The 18,465-nt window shown below is 56.6% G+C and overlaps 1 protein-coding gene across 1 annotated transcript in view; it reads left to right on the top strand.

The window, feature by feature from the left end:
* SLC45A3 (solute carrier family 45 member 3) overlaps positions 1-17,626 on the top strand; it is a 20,196-nt gene extending 2,570 nt beyond the window's left edge. The window contains exons 2-5 of the mRNA XM_049634499.1: positions 10,512-10,909; positions 11,775-12,560; positions 13,261-13,526; positions 15,659-17,626. Coding sequence (XP_049490456.1) covers positions 10,738-10,909; positions 11,775-12,560; positions 13,261-13,526; positions 15,659-16,096 — 1,662 coding nt within the window. The 5' untranslated portion in view covers positions 10,512-10,737 and the 3' untranslated portion in view covers positions 16,097-17,626. The remainder of the gene's footprint in view (positions 1-10,511; positions 10,910-11,774; positions 12,561-13,260; positions 13,527-15,658) is intronic.
* Positions 17,627-18,465: the final 839 nt, after the last annotated feature.

Raw genomic sequence — 18,465 nt, 5'->3', positions numbered from 1 at the left:
TTTTTTTTTTTTTTTTTTTTTTTTTTTTTTTTTTAAGTTTGTTTGTTTATGTAATGTCTATACCCAACATGGGGCTTGAACTCAGGACCTGAGGACCCTGAGATCAAGAGCTGCATGCTTGGGGCACCTGAGTGGCTCAGTCGGTTAAGCATCCGACTGCGGCTCAGGTCATGATCTCACAGTTTGTGAGTTCAGCCCCACGTCCGGCTCTGTGCTGACAGCTCGGAGCCTGGAGCCTGGAGCCTGCTTCGGATTCTGTGTCTCCCTCTCTCTCTGCCCCTCCCCAACTAGTGTTCTGTCTCTCAAAATTAAATGTAAAAAAAAAAGAAAAAGAAAAGAGTTGCATGCTCTTCAGACCGAGTCATCCAGGCACCCCATAGCTTTTTTTTTTGTTGTTTATTAAATTAAATATAAATATCTGATTGTATGTAATATGTAAAATATGAAAAATGTATATTATTAAATCATGAGTACGGAGCACTGGACTTTGTGCCTTAGGTAGTAAGTGCTCAATAAATGTTAGCTAGCATTTACTGTATCTCTCACCTGTGACCGAACGCACAGCAGCACCTAGCCCGGAACTCTATTCTTGGGTTCTGCTCTTGTTTCTTTGGGAGCAAGGTCTTCTGGACCTTGGGGAGTCCGTATGACTGGTTAAGAGACTGGCCTCCAGCACCCAGTTGCCTGGATTTCAATCCCATCTCCTCTTGTGCAAGTTATTTCACCCCTCTGTGCTCCAACTTCCTCCTCTGTGCAATGAGAATAATAGTACCCACCTCACAATATCATGAGGATTAAACAGGCTGATATAGGTAAAGCTCCAAGCATAGCAGCTTGTTGAAAAAGAGCCTGGCACATGTCAGCTGCTGTTATTTGGTAACAATGGGAGTAATTATTGCTGTTTACACTTAGAAACCAGAGTTTCGGAGCAAGGGAATTAGACCACATATAACCATATGCAAGCTGTGAATGACCTATTTGCAGTTGAACTTGTGGTCTGGTGCAGAGAACACAGCAGGACTGGACATCCTGGTTTCTCCTGCGTCAATACCATGAGCGACTTGTTTTTTTAATCTGTCCAGAAACCCTGCCCTCCCTGTCTCCGCAAGTTGGAAGAGAGTGCCATGAAATAATGGAGGCGAATATATATGTAGCTTGAAAGGTCAAGAGCTTTCTATGCAGACAGATTACCTGCTGTGATTTTTAGGGAAACTGTATGAGGAGGAGGGGGGCACACTGAAGGTGGGGTTCTGTTCTGTCCTACCCCCTTCAGCCCTTAGGATGCCTTGCTTTCTGATGTCCAGAAGAAAAATGCAGCCTGGCTTTCTTTGAATAGTCAGTGGCCCCGTTTGCTGGATAGCAAGGACAGAGGCTGGACCAGTTGGTGCCAGGCCCGGGGTCTCGAACGCTGATGCCACTTGACTCCCGGCAATAGAGCTGGAGCGTGGAGCTTTGTCTAGTGTATTAAGTGTCCCTGCTTGGGGGCGGGAGCTGACCGAGCCGTCACGGGATGGTCCTGATATCTGGCCAGAACTTCCTGTTTAATCCCTTTTCCTACTATGAAGTCTGTGTTTCCTCCCTTGTGGGAAGAAGTCCACAGTTTTGCCACTGACCTTGAATGACTTGTAGGGCTTCTTGCTTCTGATACTAGAGACGGGCCTGCCTCACCTGTTGGCCTTGGCGTCTGTGTCTGTAAAACCGTGCAAGGTTACAGTGAGGATTAAATGAGATGAGCATGTTTAGTAAAGTGCCTACACAGACCAGGTGCTTAGTACCTGTTTGTTCCCTTCCCCTTCTTTTGTTAATTCTGGAGATCACTCTCTCTGGGAAACTGGGATGAGACCAGCCCCTGGTCCCGTGGCCCATAGTCCCTCAGTCACCAGTTTCAGGCCAGACCTAATGCCCAGCCAGATAGATGCCCTCAGGAGCAGCTAGCCAGAGACAAGTCCCTTCTTCCTCAAGGCTCTTTGTTATGCCCCACCCCAGCCTCTAATCTCAGATGTCCTTTGAGGTGACAAATAGGGTCCAAGCTGGGAGTGCATGGCCCATCCCTAGGGATTGTGGCAGTCTAGCTTCCCACTCCTGGCTCCTGTCGCTAGAAAGAGCTGTGCACCCAAATACCTCGACTGTGGCCCTGCCTGAATCCCTGGCAGGTTGGTCAGATTCATCAGACAGGAATCCTGATTCAGCCTCACTTTGAAGGCCTTCTCTTGAGCACTCCACACCTCCATCCAGGTCGTGGACAGGGACTGTGGTCCTTGCTTTCTAGGAGCTGAAGAGCTAGTGGGGCAGGAGACCAGAGGACCACTAGCAGTATCCAATCCTGAGGGCTGCCTGTTGAGCACAGCAAGGTTCGGAGGAAAGAGGGGATCCTTGATAACTTGGGTTCCCAGGAGCCCTGAAGGAGGTATGGGACTTGAGCTGGACAAGGTTCAGGTGAACGAGAGGGCATCCCGGGGAAGTAACTGGAGCACGGTGACCACTTTGGAAGCAAAATCAGGCCCGGTGCTGATAGATTCCTCTCTCTTGGGTCCAGGTCTGAGATCGAAACCCATTGCCACAATTTGGGGTCTGGTATTCTTGCCATCGTACCTCACTGGGTCGGGGCCAAAAGGAGAGGTAGGTGTGTGTGGAGGTCCCAGGCTCCAATGACTATGTTTTGCAAATATCTGCCCTTTTCTGCATAGTTCCTACCTGCCCATCTTGCAAGGCTCAGCAACATGGCTTCTTCCTCCAGGAAGCCCTGGGAGGACTGGTCACGCCCTATGTCTTGGGCCCCGACTCCAGGGACCTGTGTCTCAGCACTGCTAAAGGGGGCTGCAGGCAGTCATTTCTGTACCCAGGGCCCCTTCACAGTGGGCTGGCACAGAATTGGATTTCAGTGAGTGTTGGATGGATGGATAGGTGGGTGGGTGAGTGAGTTTTAGTGCTCTTTGACATTCCTTTGGGGGAGGTTAGGTTGCATGCACTGAGGCATACTTCCTCCAGGGGTGGGCAAACTGGGACCCTTTAATAAAAGAGTCCTTTTTGGAGCCCCCTCGCACACTGCTCATCACTGAGCATTTGTTTTTGAGAATACCTTTCCATGGGGCTGGATCTGACCCCGAGCCCTCTGATGATAAATAGGACTAGTTACAGACCGTAGGATATCAGGGCTGAAAGAGCCCGAGAGACCACTGAATTTGAGATCCTAGAGGTGGGACACAACAGAGCTAGGACCAGCGCCCTGGCCCCCCCTCCCAGCCTGGGATGGGTAGGTCTGCCCAGCCTCCACCCCCTGGCCTCCTTCCTGTGGGCTGCACCTCCTGAGGGAGGCCAGTCTGCAGGAAGGGGGCAAGGGTTGGCTCTGCAGGATGGAGAGAACCGCTGGGTCTGGCTGACTGGCCGAGTTCAAATTCGCTAGGAGAGAGGCTGTTTAGGTTTCACTTCACAGGGCTGTAGGAACTGAGAAGGCAGCAGGGAGAGAGAACTTCCCAGTGGCCTGCACGCTCTGCCAAGCTCCTCATTCTCCACCCCCCACCCCCAACCCTGGACCAAGGGATTTCTTGGTACCGTTACCCCACTTTGTAGGGAAGCTTTTATTGTGGCCCAGGTAGAGAAAGAATTTACCGACTGCTGCCAGGAACAGTGTCCAGCTCCGGGAAGGAGTAGGGAGGAGGCCAGTTCTGCCCCCAGATGTCTCAGTCACTTGGCTCAGTTTCAGGTGTCCGCTAATCTTTGGCACCCTGTTGTACTTGAGCAGTGTACTTGAGCAGGTAAAGGATGGCTTAAGTACGGCTGGGGAGCCCCTCTCCGCCTGGTTCCCCGTGTCTCTCTTTGGTGGAAGGCTATGCAACCCTCCTCCCCAGTGCCATGTGGCCTTGTCAGTGCGCACTCAGTAGGCACCTGTCGAGGGAGAGCACCATACCTGAGGCCAAGGGCAGGGGGTGGGTGGGTGTGAGATCATTTAGCTGTACGGTTGTAAAGAACTTTAGACAGCATCTAGACTAGCTCTCATTTTGCACGTGTGAGTCCCGGGGTGGAGGGACGCGTAAAATGGCTATACAGCTACAAAAGTCATTGAAACCAGAGTATATGGTCCTGGTTCCCAGTTCAGAGCACTCTGCAGGATTTTCAAATGGTTTGAATTAGAGAGAAAGGTATGTCAGGTATCCAGCCCATGCCAGACACCTTCTGGACAGTGAGTAGCTGTCAGCCACCGTGATTATTTTCCCTGGGGATGGGATCCACCCTTGTCTCATGACTGTGGGTGTTTAGTCCACCCTCCAGCTCCTTCTCGGCCTCAGCCACCAGGCAGGTCCGCTGCAGTGACCTCTCCTCACCTGTTGGGGCCAGCACCTGGGGAGGCATTTACATTCTTGGCATTCCTCCTGCCTCTGGGGGCTGAAAGAAGCGTTGGAGGCCGTGCGGGGCACGTGGGTGAGGGGGGAATGCGGGCCGGGCGGAGAAGGGCGGCTAGCCGGTCCGTTCTGATCTCTGCTGCTCCTGATCCGGAAAGGGAAAGCCGGCTCCCGGGTTTCTCTGCTGGGGAAGCCCAGACAACTGAAGGAAGGGCTGCCTCGAACTTCCCACAGGCTGTCTCTTCAACAGACCCCACGGCTGTGAAGTTGGTGGTGTTCACCTGAGGCTCCTCGCCTGTCACATGGGCATATTCACCATTGTACCCACCTCATCGGGCGGTTGGAAGATTAGAATGCTTGGAGGAAGACCTGGCATGTAGTAAGCCTCAGGGTTAGCTGTTATTGTTAATTGCAGACGAGGAAACTGAGGCTCGGGGAGGGCAACTAACCAGGTCACAGAGTTGTAAGTGGTGGAGTTGGCGTGCAAACCCAGGTCAGGCAGACTGCCACACCCAGGTCACCCTGCAGAATCTGCCGGGGTTCACAGGCCTGCGGCCCCTCGGGCAGAAGGGAGCTGCAGGTTGATTGTCTAGGTTTGGAGGGCACTTGGTCAAGGTGACCCAGTGTGACCTTGGGTCACAGCTGTTCTCAGAAGGGAAGTCTTTGCCTGGAGTCAGATGTGTGTCTGTGTAGACGGTCACCATGGGATTGCCTGACAACCCCCTGGGAAGATGCTTCACCTTGGCTTAGGCTGGCCAGGACTGACTGGCCAAGGTGAGGGTCAGGCCAGCCCCAGAACTCCTGTCACTGGACTGCAGAGGGGAGGGGAGATAAGAGTGGGGCCCCAGGGACTGCCCGCCCATCCTCTCCCCTCCCCTTCCCCCAACCTCCTCGGCATTTGTTTCCTTTCAGAAGCTGGGCTGGGGCTCTCAGACAGGGCAACAAAAGCAACTTTCCTCCAAGCCACTGCCACCTGTTGGGTTTTCACACATTGGGGGTGAGTGGGGGGAGGGAGCCGTTGCCCTTTTCCCAGTGTCTGTGGTGTGCCCCCTCTGCCCCCCCAGGGCCTGGGATTCTCTTTGCTGCCCGAAGTGACAGGGCTCAGGAGCCGGAGGGGGTGGGGGGGGGGCTGCAGCAGCTGGAAAGGGAATTGAGTGGGAAGGGGCCGGTGCTGGCAGCCGGGAGAGAGTTTGATGGATTACTCTGCAGGCCGAGAGGTTTCTCCCTAATCCCCCTTTGTGTCCCAGCCTGCAGCCCCCTCACTCTCTCTGACAAGCTGCTAAGCAGAAGGCTTCCAGTCCGAGTGAAGAAAAGGCAGCGCAGCAGGGCGAACTCCAAATCCCTGGCCTCTGGGCCCCGGGGGAGGCAAAGCTAGGGAGCAAGTCTGGGGCGGGGGTGGGCTCTTCCCCGCTCTGTCCAGCCCTTATTCTTTCTGACAGTTCCCTTGAGGTGTGGAGGCTGCTTTCCGAGCAGAGTTTGCAGGTGTCTGGGGAAGCCCTGCAAAGTGCAGGCCTCGGGTATTTGCTCAGATCATGGCCTTTTTGATAGGGTGGGATTGGGGAAGGCAGACCCTCACTTCTTTGGAAATTGGAGCCTGGAGAGTCAAAGACCGAATGTGGGTTGGAAGACACTGAAACCGCGCACAGTCTAATCCTGTGCGCCCCTCCCCCCCTCCCCGCCCCCCACAGCTGCCCAGGTAGCAGTTCCCACAGCCCAGCATCCCTGAACCGGGGTCTGTAATGAGAGCCACTGCCTCACAAGGATGCTCATTTTCAGGACTCCTGGCTGGCCAGCACGGCCTCTTTCCGGGGCGCCCCAAGGCCCCATGGGGGCAGAACTCATTTCGGGAGTGCTGTGTGCTAGGTTTTACCAGGTAAAGCCGAGGACGTTGGGCCCCTGGGACTGAGGCACAGGGTTGGGTCACAGGGATGCTGGGCTGGTGAACCCCCAGCCCTCTTCCCTGCCACCCAACTTAGAGGGCCTGGGAGAGCTCAACTTGGAATGACATTCTGGGGTCCCCATTCCCGCAGTCTTGCAGCCTCCACCCGGGGGTTGCTCATCACCCGCCCTCCGTCCTGGTCCCGGGGCAGGAGAGCCTCGGGTGCTGGGCTGGTGTCAGGCAGATTGGCCAGGAGTGACCCCACCCCCTTTCTGCCGCTGAGTCATTATTCCTCGAGGGAGCCCACCCCACCCCATTTCCTTCTCTGCGGGAGGGGCTGCCTGGGGGCTGAGAGGGGTAGAGGAGCGTGTGAGAAAGCCGGGCCGTCTTTGTGAGCGGGGAAGGAGGACGCGGGGTCTCCGAGCTGCTGGGGTCAGGGTGGGGGCCGCAGCGTTTGATGTGCCTGGGCGGGGTGCGGGGACGCGGGCGCATAAAGAGCCCATAGAATTGCTGCCTGACACCGGCCCGCGGCGGGGCTGCCCCCAGCCTGGGCTGCCCTGGCCTCTGTCTGTCAGCAGAGGGGATCCGCTCCCCCCAGCTCCACCTCAGTCGTGAGGGTGGCAGGAGCCCCTTTGAAAGCCCTCAAAGGCCTCTTTATGCGTCCCTCTGACCCTCCCTTCCCATAGGGAGCTACCGGAGTGGGCTCTCGCCTTTCCTCCCACCTCCTTCGCTCTGTCTTTTGAATTTTGGAGAAAGTTCAGGCCAAGTTTGTTCTTGCTGCTCAGTTTCATTTCCCCGTGCTCGCTGAGGCCTAACCTGACGAGGGGGGCGCTCCAGCCCAAGGGTCCGTCCAGTCCACTCACCACCTGTGAACCTTGAGGAATTGCCCCCTCTGGGGGTCTGGCTGGGATTTCCTTGGTGTGCGAGGGGATGGGGGGGCCCTCAGGTCTTTCCCATCTCTTACCCCACCCACCCCCACTCTGCTTTCAGCTGTGTCTTCTTCGGGTAAATGTTTCCCAGGCCCCTCATGCTAGGGTGGGCGCCAGAGGGTTGAGCGAAGGTCTCCCGTGGTCTGGGGCTGGGCTCACTGACTGTCCCCAGGGTGCTAGAGTTCTGCTCCCCCAGGGGTGAGGAAAGATGGCCTGGGGCAGAGCTCCGTGGAGGTTTCTGGAGGTCTTGGGTTTCTCAAAGCCTTCTTGTTGTCCTGTCATTGGGGGGCCAGAGAGGAGGAGATACTTGGAACTTGAGAGGGACTTGTCCTCCCTGAAGGCTGCTGTTCTTTTGTGTGTGTGTGTGTGGGGGGCGGTCAGGCCACACTCCCCCTTTCTGTACCTCCACTTGCCTCCTCTTCCCGCCCCCTCCCTACCAGGTGAGCCCTTGGAGGCTGGCTCTTCTGGTTGATCTTCTGGTTGCTAGACAGGCAGAGTGCTCCAGGAGCAGCGGGACAGGAAGATTGGAGTCAGAAGCACCTCTGACACGGGAGGGCATTGGGGAGAATTGGATTCCGTCTCCCTGCCTGTATTCCTGAGGAAGTCAGGGGAGCACCCCAAAATGGGCGCCCAGCAGTCAGTTGTCACTTAGAAGCTTTGGTGGGAAGCGTGCCCTGGGGCTGCAGCAGGCTGCAGACAGGAGTTGATGCGGAAGACTTCTTGTCCCCCACCTGTCTGAGCCTGGGCACTGGGCAGGGCCTGGGCTTCTCTGTTCGTGCACTGGAGGGATGGCAGGTGGCTGGTTAGTGCTGTGGGGGTCCTCTGTAGTTCCCTCCTCCCTGAGGACTCTGGAGTGAGTGGGCCGGCCTGGGACCCTGGGGGAAGGTGTCAAGAGCCGACCCGGAACAGGGAGCTTTGGAAGGGAGAATATTCTTACGGGCTTGGAATTCCTTAGGCGGTTCTGGGCCTGGAAGAATAAACTCTAGGGGTGGCAAGAGTGCTCTGGACCCCAGGGCACAGTACAAGTCAAAAGAGGGAGGACGGGCTTAGCAACCTAAGAACAGAGGGGTGCAGAGCTGGGCTTGGAGCCTGCCCACTTCCTACCCCGCTCCTTTCAATGAATTCCTCACCTGGCCCAGCCCCCAGTTACCTGGTAAAGAAGAGGGGGGAGGGGGCAGGAGAAAGGAGGGAGAGGGAGGCAGCTAATGAGCTATCTGGGCTGAAGGAGGATGGAGGGAAATTCCTGTCTTCACCCCCCTTTGGTCTTTCAGTCTCTCTCTTGTGGGCTACGGACGTCCTGCGTGTTCCCCGGAGCAAGGAGCTGGATTAGGGGAGGGAAGGAGGCAGGTGGGGTGATTAGTGTTTTGGCCCAAGAGCTGCTACTTATTTTAAACAGCAGGGAGAAAACGAGGGCTTGGGAATGGGGGCAGGTTGTGGGTGAGGCTGGGTCTGACAAAGTCTCTGTTTGCTAAGGGAGGACCTGCTCCCTTAACCCAGAGTAGGTGAGTGTCCAGGGCCTTCCCAGACTGAGGGTGGGGAGTAGAATGGGCTGGAAGCCTTTTGGCCCAGAACCGTTCCCTCCAGGCTGGAGTCTTGGTCTATGTGCAGTCTCTTGCCTGCCTTGTGGGGGATTCTAGGGCAGGGGAGGGGCTTGGTTCAAAACTGCCCAGGTAGGACCTACGTGTGGCCCCCTCCCAGCACCCTTAGGGACTCTTCGATCAGTATTTTACCCTCTCCCCATGCCACCCCCTTGGGAGCCACGCCCCTTCCCAAAGTGGATGGTCTGTGTCTGAGCAGAACTTTGGGGAGGGGGCTGCTGGTTGCCTAGCCATATCTAAAGTCCCTTCCTTCCTGGTCTGCCGGCGGCAGAGTCCTGGAATGCAGACATGAACACATCTTACCCAGGATTGATGGCCATCTGATTTCTTTGTGGTGTATTTCAGAGAACACCCACGACATGCTTTATAACATATAAGGCCCTGTGAGGTTGAGTGTTCTTTGAAAAGAGAAAAGACGGTATAGTGGAGGATTATGAGATGCTGAGATTGGACGGGAATAAAGAGGACTGAGGGTGCCCCAGGCGCTGGGTGGGGGTGGGGCCGGGAGTGGAGCCCTCAGAGCTGTGGACCTTGCACAGGAGCAGTGCTGTTCAGCAGCATTTATGGTAGGGAATCAGTGAGGCAAGGGAAGGCACTCCAGACTCCAGCCACAAGCGGCATGAAGTTCTGTCCCACCTCTTTGAGAGAGATGACAAAGTTAGGGGACGCTTGCTTGCCTTTTCTCACGAAGGACCCACCTTCTACACCTCCTCTTTGTGGCTGAGTTGGTTTAGCCTTTTTAGTGGTCATCCCTAAACAGCAGACTGCATTGGGTACCATCGTATTCAGGAAGTAAGACCTGGTTGCCAGTTGCCTGGGGGGGTGGGGGCACAGGATGGGTGGTTCCCCCCCCCCACCCCCGTGGGATCTCTATGCACAGGAGGCGGGCCTAGCAGGAAGGGCTGTGGGGACCTCTCTGCTGACAATAGAGCCATTTGGGGAGCAGAGAAGGGCTGCCCTGGAAAGCGGTGGGGTATCCTGCCAGCCCCCGGTTACTGGTGTCATTATAGTGGCCACCAGGTGTTACAGTTTCACGCCTCGGTGAGGCTGGCACCTGGGAACAGTCCCCATTGTCCCGTGACAGTGGGGCAGTACCTGTGGGAATGTTTCTTCCCCAGGAACGTTGAGCACAGGGAGAAAACTCCAGGGAGAGGTTTTCAGGCCTAGGTTCCTCCACGGGAGCCTTCTTTAAGTAGTTTCAATGACAGGTTAACCCCCAACCCAACAGACCACAGCCTCTCCTCCCTTCCCCTTGTCCTGTCCTTGGGGGCTCAGGTTATAGTGCAGCACGGTGTGTGGCCAGGCTGCGCAGATTGGGAAGTACTACTCTTAACAAAGGGCGGTTGAACAGCCCAGCTTTGGGAAGTGGAGAGAGAAAAGCAAACAATCCGGGCCTGGCAGAGGGTCTCCAGGGGCACCTTGATAACAGAGCCTGGGGAACTGGGAATTCAATTGGTGTGATTTTTTTTTTTTTTTCTTTTGTCCATACTAACAGGCAAGGGCAATTGCAAAGATATTCCAAAACAGAGAGAAACTTGACATCTGTTTGGTTCTGGAGTGCTGAGGTTTAAAAATCATATTTACCTTATTAGTTATGTCAGCCTTAGGCTAACATTAACAAGCGCTTCCTTATTGGCTGCAGGGGGTAGCACGGCCACACTGCCAGCCTGGGAGTGAACTCAGGATTCAGAGAACTCAGAGCAAATCCCGGAGACCTGGTTCCCAGGACTTAACACTCTGGGTTTGATTGTCCCTGCCCTTTTAGGACCTGAGTGATGAGCCATGTCTGCACCGAGGCACCCCACGGCAGCGGGCGTCTAGCATGGGCTGAGAAGCCGCACCTGCACGGAAGGCTGGCAGAAATGGGCTCCCGGCTGAGTCCTAGGCAGCTGGTGGCAGCAAGGAGGAGAGGCCCGGGCATCTGGAGCAGGGCTGAGACGGAGCAGTTCTGGAGTGTGTGAACGGGCGGAGCCCAACCTGCCTGGTCCACCATGGCCCAGAGGCTGTGGGTGAGCCGTCTGCTGCGGCATCGGAAAGCCCAGCTCCTGCTGGTCAACCTGCTGACCTTCGGCCTGGAGGTGTGCCTGGCCGCAGGTATCACCTACGTGCCGCCCTTGCTGCTGGAAGTGGGGGTAGAGGAGAAGTTCATGACCATGGTGCTGGGTGAGTCACCACATCCTCCTTCCCTCCTGCTCCAGATACATGATACCCAGGAAGTAGGTGCCTTTGCCCAAAGAGGAGGAGGTGGCTGCCTGCTGTTCCTCAGGCTGTGGTGCTGGTGGGGGGACATTGCTGGACACAGGGTGACCTTGGGCTGGAGGGGGCCCAGTAGGAAAAGAACACAGGGACATTCCCCGGTCACCTCACCTGGCACCTACACGTTGCCTGGCTGGCGCACAGGAGACACTGGAGAAATTGCTCTGCACCTTCGTCTACTCTTTCTACCTTATCTGTTATCTCATTTGGCTCTTGCAACAGCCCTTTGAGGCCATCCATTTCACAGAGAAGGTAATGGAGGCTGATAAGAAGTTGGGTGATTGAGCTGGGCCCAAGGCTAGCTGCTGATTAGCAGGATCAGAGTCTCCCAGCCTGGGCTTTCTTACCCCTAGGGTATGGGCTGGGCTCCTGACTGCAGATGCTTTCTGCAAAAGCCACCGGAGGCAAGAAAGAGGTCACCGTGGGGTGGCTCCGGGAAGAGGGGGCTGTCCAGATCATAGGCTCTGGAGTCAGACTGCCCGATGGAACTCGGCCTCTTGCCCCCCTTGCCGGGTGCCAGTGCACAAGTCTCACCGGTAGCCCCGTGCATCAGTTTGCCCATCCTGAGACTGGGCATTAGGGATCCTAGTTGCGAGGACTAAATTAGAGCCTGTGTGCCATACTCAGCACTGTGTCCAGCACGGAGGTGGGGGTGGCCCTCCATGCGAGAGGACCGTGGTCCTTTCCATCCTTCTCCCAGGAGGTTAGGCCCCCTTCCCCACCACCCCTTAGGGTCCCAGCCTCTGGCTCATACCACTTGTTCTTCCTGCAGGCATCGGGCCAGTGCTGGGCCTCATCTCGGTCCCACTCCTAGGCTCAGCCAGTGACCACTGGCGCGGGCGCTATGGTCGCCGGAGGCCCTTCATCTGGGCCCTGTCCCTAGGCGTCCTCCTGAGCCTCTTCCTCATCCCGAGGGCCGGCTGGCTGGCGGGGCTGCTGTGCCCGGATACCAGGCCCCTGGAGCTGGCACTGCTGATCCTGGGTGTGGGGCTGCTGGACTTCTGCGGCCAGGTGTGCTTCACTCCACTGGAGGCCCTGCTGTCCGACCTCTTCCGGGACCCAGACCACTGTCGCCAGGCCTTCTCCGTCTACGCCTTTATGATCAGCCTTGGGGGCTGCCTGGGCTACCTCCTGCCTGCAATCGACTGGGACGCCAGTGCCCTGGCCCCCTACCTGGGCACCCAGGAGGAGTGCCTCTTTGGCTTGCTCGCTCTCATCTTCCTCACTTGCGTGGCGGCCACGCTGTTTGTGGCCGAGGAGGCGGCGCTGGGTCCGGCTGAGCCAGCGGAAGGGCTGTTGGTCCCCTCCGTGCCGCCGCGCTGCTGCCCATGCCACACCCGCCTGGCTTTCCGGAACCTGGGCGCCCTGTTTCCCCGGCTGCACCAGCTCTGCTGCCGTGTGCCTCGCACCCTGCGCAGACTCTTTGTGGCTGAACTGTGCAGCTGGATGGCATTCATGACCTTCACGCTGTTTTACACGGACTTCGTGGGTGAGGGGCTGTACCAGGGTGTGCCCCGGGCTGAGCCAGGCACTGAGGCACGGAGACACTACGATGAAGGTAAGGCCTCCGCAGCGGGCGTTCGGCGAGGGGGCTGCTGTGGGAGTTCCCTCTGGGGGACGGTCCAGCATAGGAAGATGCCCCGAGTCTGCGCCGGGCTGGGAGCTGTGTACCTGGGCTCCGATTTCCCGATCAGATAAATGGGCCCAGCCTGTGCATGCGGCCCCCAGCGTGCAGGTCAGCTTTGCTGGCAGTCTCAGGGGAGCCTCCGGCTGCGGAGACTTTGCTCAGAGTCGTCGTCCCAAGTTGACAGCAGAAAAGGCCAAGCTTATTTAAGGTCCAAAGAGAGTGGAGGAGTCAAGGCCGGGTCGCAGGTCTGCCTAGCCCCAAGTTCAGTGTGCCCTCTGCTCCCCCTGCTGACTTTCCACATTGCCTGGCCAGACCTTCGGCTCAGGCCTCCTGGAACTTTGTCCCGGAGCCAATGGCAGAACTGTCTTTGTGTTCCCTGTCAGCCTCCTAGATAGCTGAGCACTAGCTGAGCCTCGCAATCAACATCTTCCTCTGCCCCTAGCCCGCGGCTTCACCTTTTCTAAGGGCAGTGGAAGAACCTAGACTCCCGTTGTTGCATCTGGGTGGGGATGATGCAGGGAGCGGGTCTGGTCCACAGCAAGGCTGGGATGGCGGGTGCCCGCAATTCTGAGCCTTCCCCAGATTGTACGGGTGGGTCTGGGTCTGACTTCCTCTTCTTCCCCACCTGCAGGAGTCCGGATGGGCAGCCTGGGGCTGTTCCTGCAGTGTGCCATTTCCCTGCTCTTCTCTCTGGTCATGGACCGGCTGGTGCAGCGATTCGGCACCCGGGCAGTCTATCTGGCCAGCGTGGTGGCCTTCCCTGTTGCTGCCGGCACCATGTGCCTGTCCCGCAGTGTGGCCGTGGTGACCGCCTCGGCTGCCCTCACCGGGTTCACCTTCTCCGCCCTGCAGATCCTGCCCTACACACTAGCCTCCCTCTACCACCGCGAGAAGCAGGTACTCACACTGGCCGCTGGGTGGAGCCGGGGTGGAGGGGAGACGCAGTAGCCCAAGTCTGGCCAGAGACACCGGAGAAGTCATTCTTTGATTGGAGAGGAAGCCCGTGTAGCCCAGGGCCAGAGACGTGGGCTGCGGAAGGAGGGTGTAGATTAGATTCTGGGAATGACTTCCTGGTGTCAGAACTATAAAGCACTTGAGCGGATGATTGCAGGAAATGCTAAATCCTTCTTTGGGAATCCTGAGGAATCGGCCTAGGCCTAACGGAGGCCCTCAGTCTGGGCTGAGTTCTCTGCAGAGGCAGGGGGCAGGAGCAGGTGACCTCTGGGGCACGTAGCCTCAGCAGATGGGGAGGGGGGACGGTCTGGTGTTGGCGACAGCTCTCTTTATTCAGGGAGGGGCAGTGTGACTGACCAATACCCTGCTTTACTCTCCAATGTGGGGAAGGCTCCTTACTGCCCCTTCTCTTTCTGGTTTATCTTCTTTTTCTGCCTAATTCTCTCTTTTCTTTTCCTGCCTCACACCTTTGCCTCCGTCCCCTTCCCCCGCCCCCACGGCGGATCTCTGAGCCCGACGCATCTGACACCGCTCGCCTGGGCACTGTAAGTTGGGGGCCTCCTTCCTGCTTGGCCCCACGCGAACCAGCCCCTCCAGGGGCCCCCTTCTGAGGGGAAGCCTCCTGACCGAAGCCGTGTGGTCACCTTTGTCCCCTTCACTGGCTTCAGTGAGCTGCAGCCCTGGGTGCAGAGCTCCGCACAGAGGGCAAGAAGTTGGGGTGTCCTGAGGGAGGAGATGTAGGCCTGCCCTCATAGAGCTTCCAGACCAGAGGGAAGATGGATGTCCGCCCCCTGTAGGACATGAGTGAAGTAGCAGAGAAATACCTAGCTAGGAGGCTTGATTGAATAGGTAGCTGCAGGGGTGGGGTGTGTGGAGGAAGGGGCCGGTGTTTTGGTTGGGGTAGCCTGGTGCCTGAGACTCCTGTCAGTGCACTGATAACCTTCATCAGCCTCCATTCTTTCACTGCCCTGGCTGGGGGCTTGAGGGCAGGTGTCCAGAGGCCAGGGTGGGCATATGCACTCGTGCCAGGGAACCTGCTAGAGCCAGTCCTCCCCTCACACTGAAGAGCGGGTCTACCCCTAGGGCCCTCTTCAGGCTCCGGCCTCACTGGTCTTTTTGGGGGTGGCAGGCAGGGAGGAGAGGTCCCGGGAGGCCGGTTCCAAGCAGCGATTGATGGCACACTTGGCCCTGTATGCCGTCTGTACTTGCCTGGCCTACTTCCGGCCACGCCAAGAGCCGTGGGCTTCCCTGGCTTCATCTCTGCCATGAGTCCCGGCTCTAGCACAGCCAGCTCGAGAGCCCTCTCCTGTCCAGTGCTAGCAGGCGCGGGGACAGTGTCGGATACATTCCGGCCCTATCCTAAAACAGGGGGCTCTGGGCAGGGCCAGGCTACCTTGATCTAAGGCAGACAGTGAATAGGAAGCAAGAAGGGCTTTAGTATCAGCACAGCTAGGCCATAAGAGCCTGGAAGATTCCTCTGGTTCCTCTCTTCCTCCAGCCTGAGTCTGCTGGACCTTCCCTGCCCCAGGCTGGGGCCATGGACCTCACAGGCCTGGGACCCCAGTGGGAGCAGGGTTTCTCTCTTCCAGGTTGAGAAAGATTTCCCAAGGCGAAGTGGTGGGGGGCAGGAAGTAGGAGGGTTAAGAGAGCCTGTGTGGGGGCTGGGGCCATCAGGGGCCCCAGCTTTGGATTTTGTTCCTCTGTTCTTACACATCTCTCTTCTCACCTGTCTTCATTCTTTTCCCTTTACCTTGGGGTTCTGCTCTCTTCCTTGCCTGCACTGTGAGTTCGTCTGCCACTTACTGGCTCCAGGAGAGGCTAGTGGAGACCTAGACTTGTGGTTTCAGATGTGTCCCTCCCCGGGGGATCCCCTGCCCCTAAGGAGACTCCTAACTAGACCCAAACCAAGGAGGGTCTGTCTGGCTTTCTCACCTGCTGCATAACTGTCATGAAGGCCGGTTGCCTGGTGTCTTCCGGCCCCTGGTCTGAATGCTGGGGTCTGTTCTCCTAGCCGGGATCCTATGCTTGGGTACCTAAATGTCCGCGTCCCCTTTTTCCTCCCCTCCGCCCCCCAGGTTTTCCTGCCCAAGTACCGAGGAGACGCTGGAAGCAGTGCCAGTGAGGACAGCCTGAAGACCAGCTTCCCACCGGGCCCCAAGGCCGGATCTCCCTTCCCCAACGGACACATGGGTGCCGGAGGCGGCGGCCTCCTCCCGTCTCCACCTGTGCTCTGTGGGGCCTCTGCCTGCGATGTCTCCGTGCGGGTGGTGGTCGGCGAGCAGCCTGAGGCCAGGGTCCTTCCGGGCCGGGGCATCTGCCTGGACCTTGCCATCCTGGACAGTGCCTTCCTGCTGTCCCAGGTGGCCCCGTCCCTGTTCATGGGCTCCATTGTTCAGCTCAGCCAGTCTGTCACTGCCTACATGGTGTCGGCTGCAGGCCTTGGTTTGGTGGCCATTTATTTTGCTACACAGGTAGTGTTTGATAAGAGCGACTTGGCCAAATACTCGGTGTAGAGTACTTCTGACCCACTGAGGGGGGGCCTGCCTCACTGGGTCCCAGCCCTGCCCCCCTCCCCCCCCCCCCCAGGCTCTACATCCTGTTAGCCTCCTGGGGCCAGGGTGGGGCGGGCCCTCTGGTTTCTGTTGCCGCCAAAGGGGTGTGGCTCTCTGCTGCCGCCCTGTGGCAGTGAGGTGTGTAGCCGCACAGGTAGGGGACCTGGGGCTTCTCTCTCTCCCTCCCTCCCCGGTCTTCAGGCCTGGCTGACTATTGGTCCAAACAGGCTTCAGCCTGGACTTCTACAGGGAGGCCAGAAGAGCAGGGCATTTCATTAGCTCCATGCACTGGACTGCAGGACTCTGCGGGGGGATTCCCAAGGTAGGGTTAACAGGCAGTGTCCTGGTCAAGACATGCCCAGAGAAGGGATCTGGGGAGCTGAGTAAACTCAACCACCTGGTCTCTCACCTCCAAGCCCCCTTATCCCATAGATTCCCTCGATGTTACTCTTGCATGGGAGTTTCTAGTGTGAAACTCTCCTCCACAGGATTTGAAAATATGGAAGTTATTTGTGGGGAAGAATCGGACAGGGAGGAAGCTGCCTGGCCCCAAAGCACTGCCTTTCTACTATTCCCCCCCCCAACTACATTTTATCGGGACATGGCTTGTTGGCCCCTGTGTTGACATCATAGGGACACAGGCCTTTAAATATTTAACTTATTTATTTAACTAAGTAGAGGGGAATCAGTTCCCAGCTCTGCCATCTTGGTGTCTAAGGGGTGAGATCTCCAATGGGCCTATGAGATGGTTGGTTTATTGGGCTGAGCATTGCCAGGATGTTCTCCTGGGTGATTGGTCTGGCCCCATACTGCCTAACCCAGGAGCTTGGAAGCTCTACTCACCCAGCTGATATCCCAAGTCACGTTACCCAAGGCTGGGGGAGCTGGGGGTATGTGGAGGGCGGGGCTCCGGGTCTCAGCAGCCTCCTTAGCCTCTCTCTTGGCCCAGCCTGCGCCCCACTCCTAACTCCTCTCTGCTCTCTCTAGGGCTGGGCTGATGAAGGAGCTGCCCACGCCCTACCCTTCCCCACTGGCTCCACAGTCCTCTCCTTGGGGCTGTTGCAGGACCAGAAGCACAGAGTGTGGCTCCTCGAGCCTGTATCCGTCTCAGCCCCCAGGGCATATCTGTGCTTGGGGAATCAAGCACAGAAACTCAGGAGTACCCCCTGCCTGGGCTAAGGAGGTCTTATCTCTGGGGGGGTTTAAGTGCCGTTTGCAATAATGTTATGTCTTATTTATTTAGTGGAGTAAATATTTTATACTGTATGTGAGCAATCAGAGTATAATGTTTATGGTGATGAAATTAAAGGCTTCTTATATGTTTAATTGGCCTGTGTTTATCTTTTCTGAGGGGGAAGGACCAGCTCTCTTTCAAATCCTCAGCGTCCGCTGTTTTGACACGTTCAGTTCCCAGCATCGCCAGCAGATGGAGCCAGAGACCAGTATTCTTCCAATGCTTGGCCAATGGGCTAGGAGGAGCTACCTCTTGGACTGGAGCGTTGGGGAATTTGGGGAGAGGGCGGGGGCGGGAAAAGCACGGAGTGCAAGGGAGTGGGGCATTTTCCTTCGCAAGGGGCTCATAATGTGGCCAAAGAGATGGAACAAACACCTTCTATCTAAACCACAGCAATAGGAAGTAGGAACGAACCTGGTATGTGCAGGCTAGGATTTCAACATCACTGAGCCTTGCTTCCTTCACCCTTCCTGCCAGGCTTAGGTCAAATTCAGAGTCTTCCCTGCAATGCCACCTCCCTCATCCTTCCAAACTTGACTGGCCTTCTTGTTCCTAATTCTAGTGGTCAGAATGGTTAACACCATACGCAAGGACCAGCTTTATTTGAGGTGCCCGGCTGGCTCAGTCATTGAAGCATGCGACTCTTGATCTTGGGGTTGAGAGTTTGAGCCCCACATTGGGTGCAGAGATTACTTAAATAAAAATTTTAGGGGCGCCTGGGTGGCGCAGTCGGTTGGGCGTCCGACTTCAGCCAGGTCGCGATCTCGCGGTCCGTGAGTTCGAGCCCCGCGTCAGGCTCTGGGCTGATGGCTCGGAGCCTGGAGCCTGTTTCCGATTCTGTGTCTCCCTCTCTCTCTGCCCCTCCCCCGTTCATGCTCTGTCTCTCTCTGTCCCAAAAATAAATAAAAAACGTTGAAAAAAAAAATAAAAAAAAATTTTTTAAAAAAGGATTGACTTTATTTTTAAATGTTCTATATTTTATTTAACCTTTTATTATGGAAAATTTCAAACATACATGAAAAATGAGCCTGGTATAACAAACCCAATTTTAACAATTATTAACAGTTTGCCATTTTAATTTTATCTACTCTCCCTC

This window comes from Panthera uncia, chromosome F1, assembly GCF_023721935.1.
Source record: "Panthera uncia isolate 11264 chromosome F1, Puncia_PCG_1.0, whole genome shotgun sequence".
Lineage (NCBI taxonomy): Eukaryota > Metazoa > Chordata > Mammalia > Carnivora > Felidae > Panthera > Panthera uncia.
This window is presented reverse-complemented; position numbering and strand designations above follow the sequence as displayed.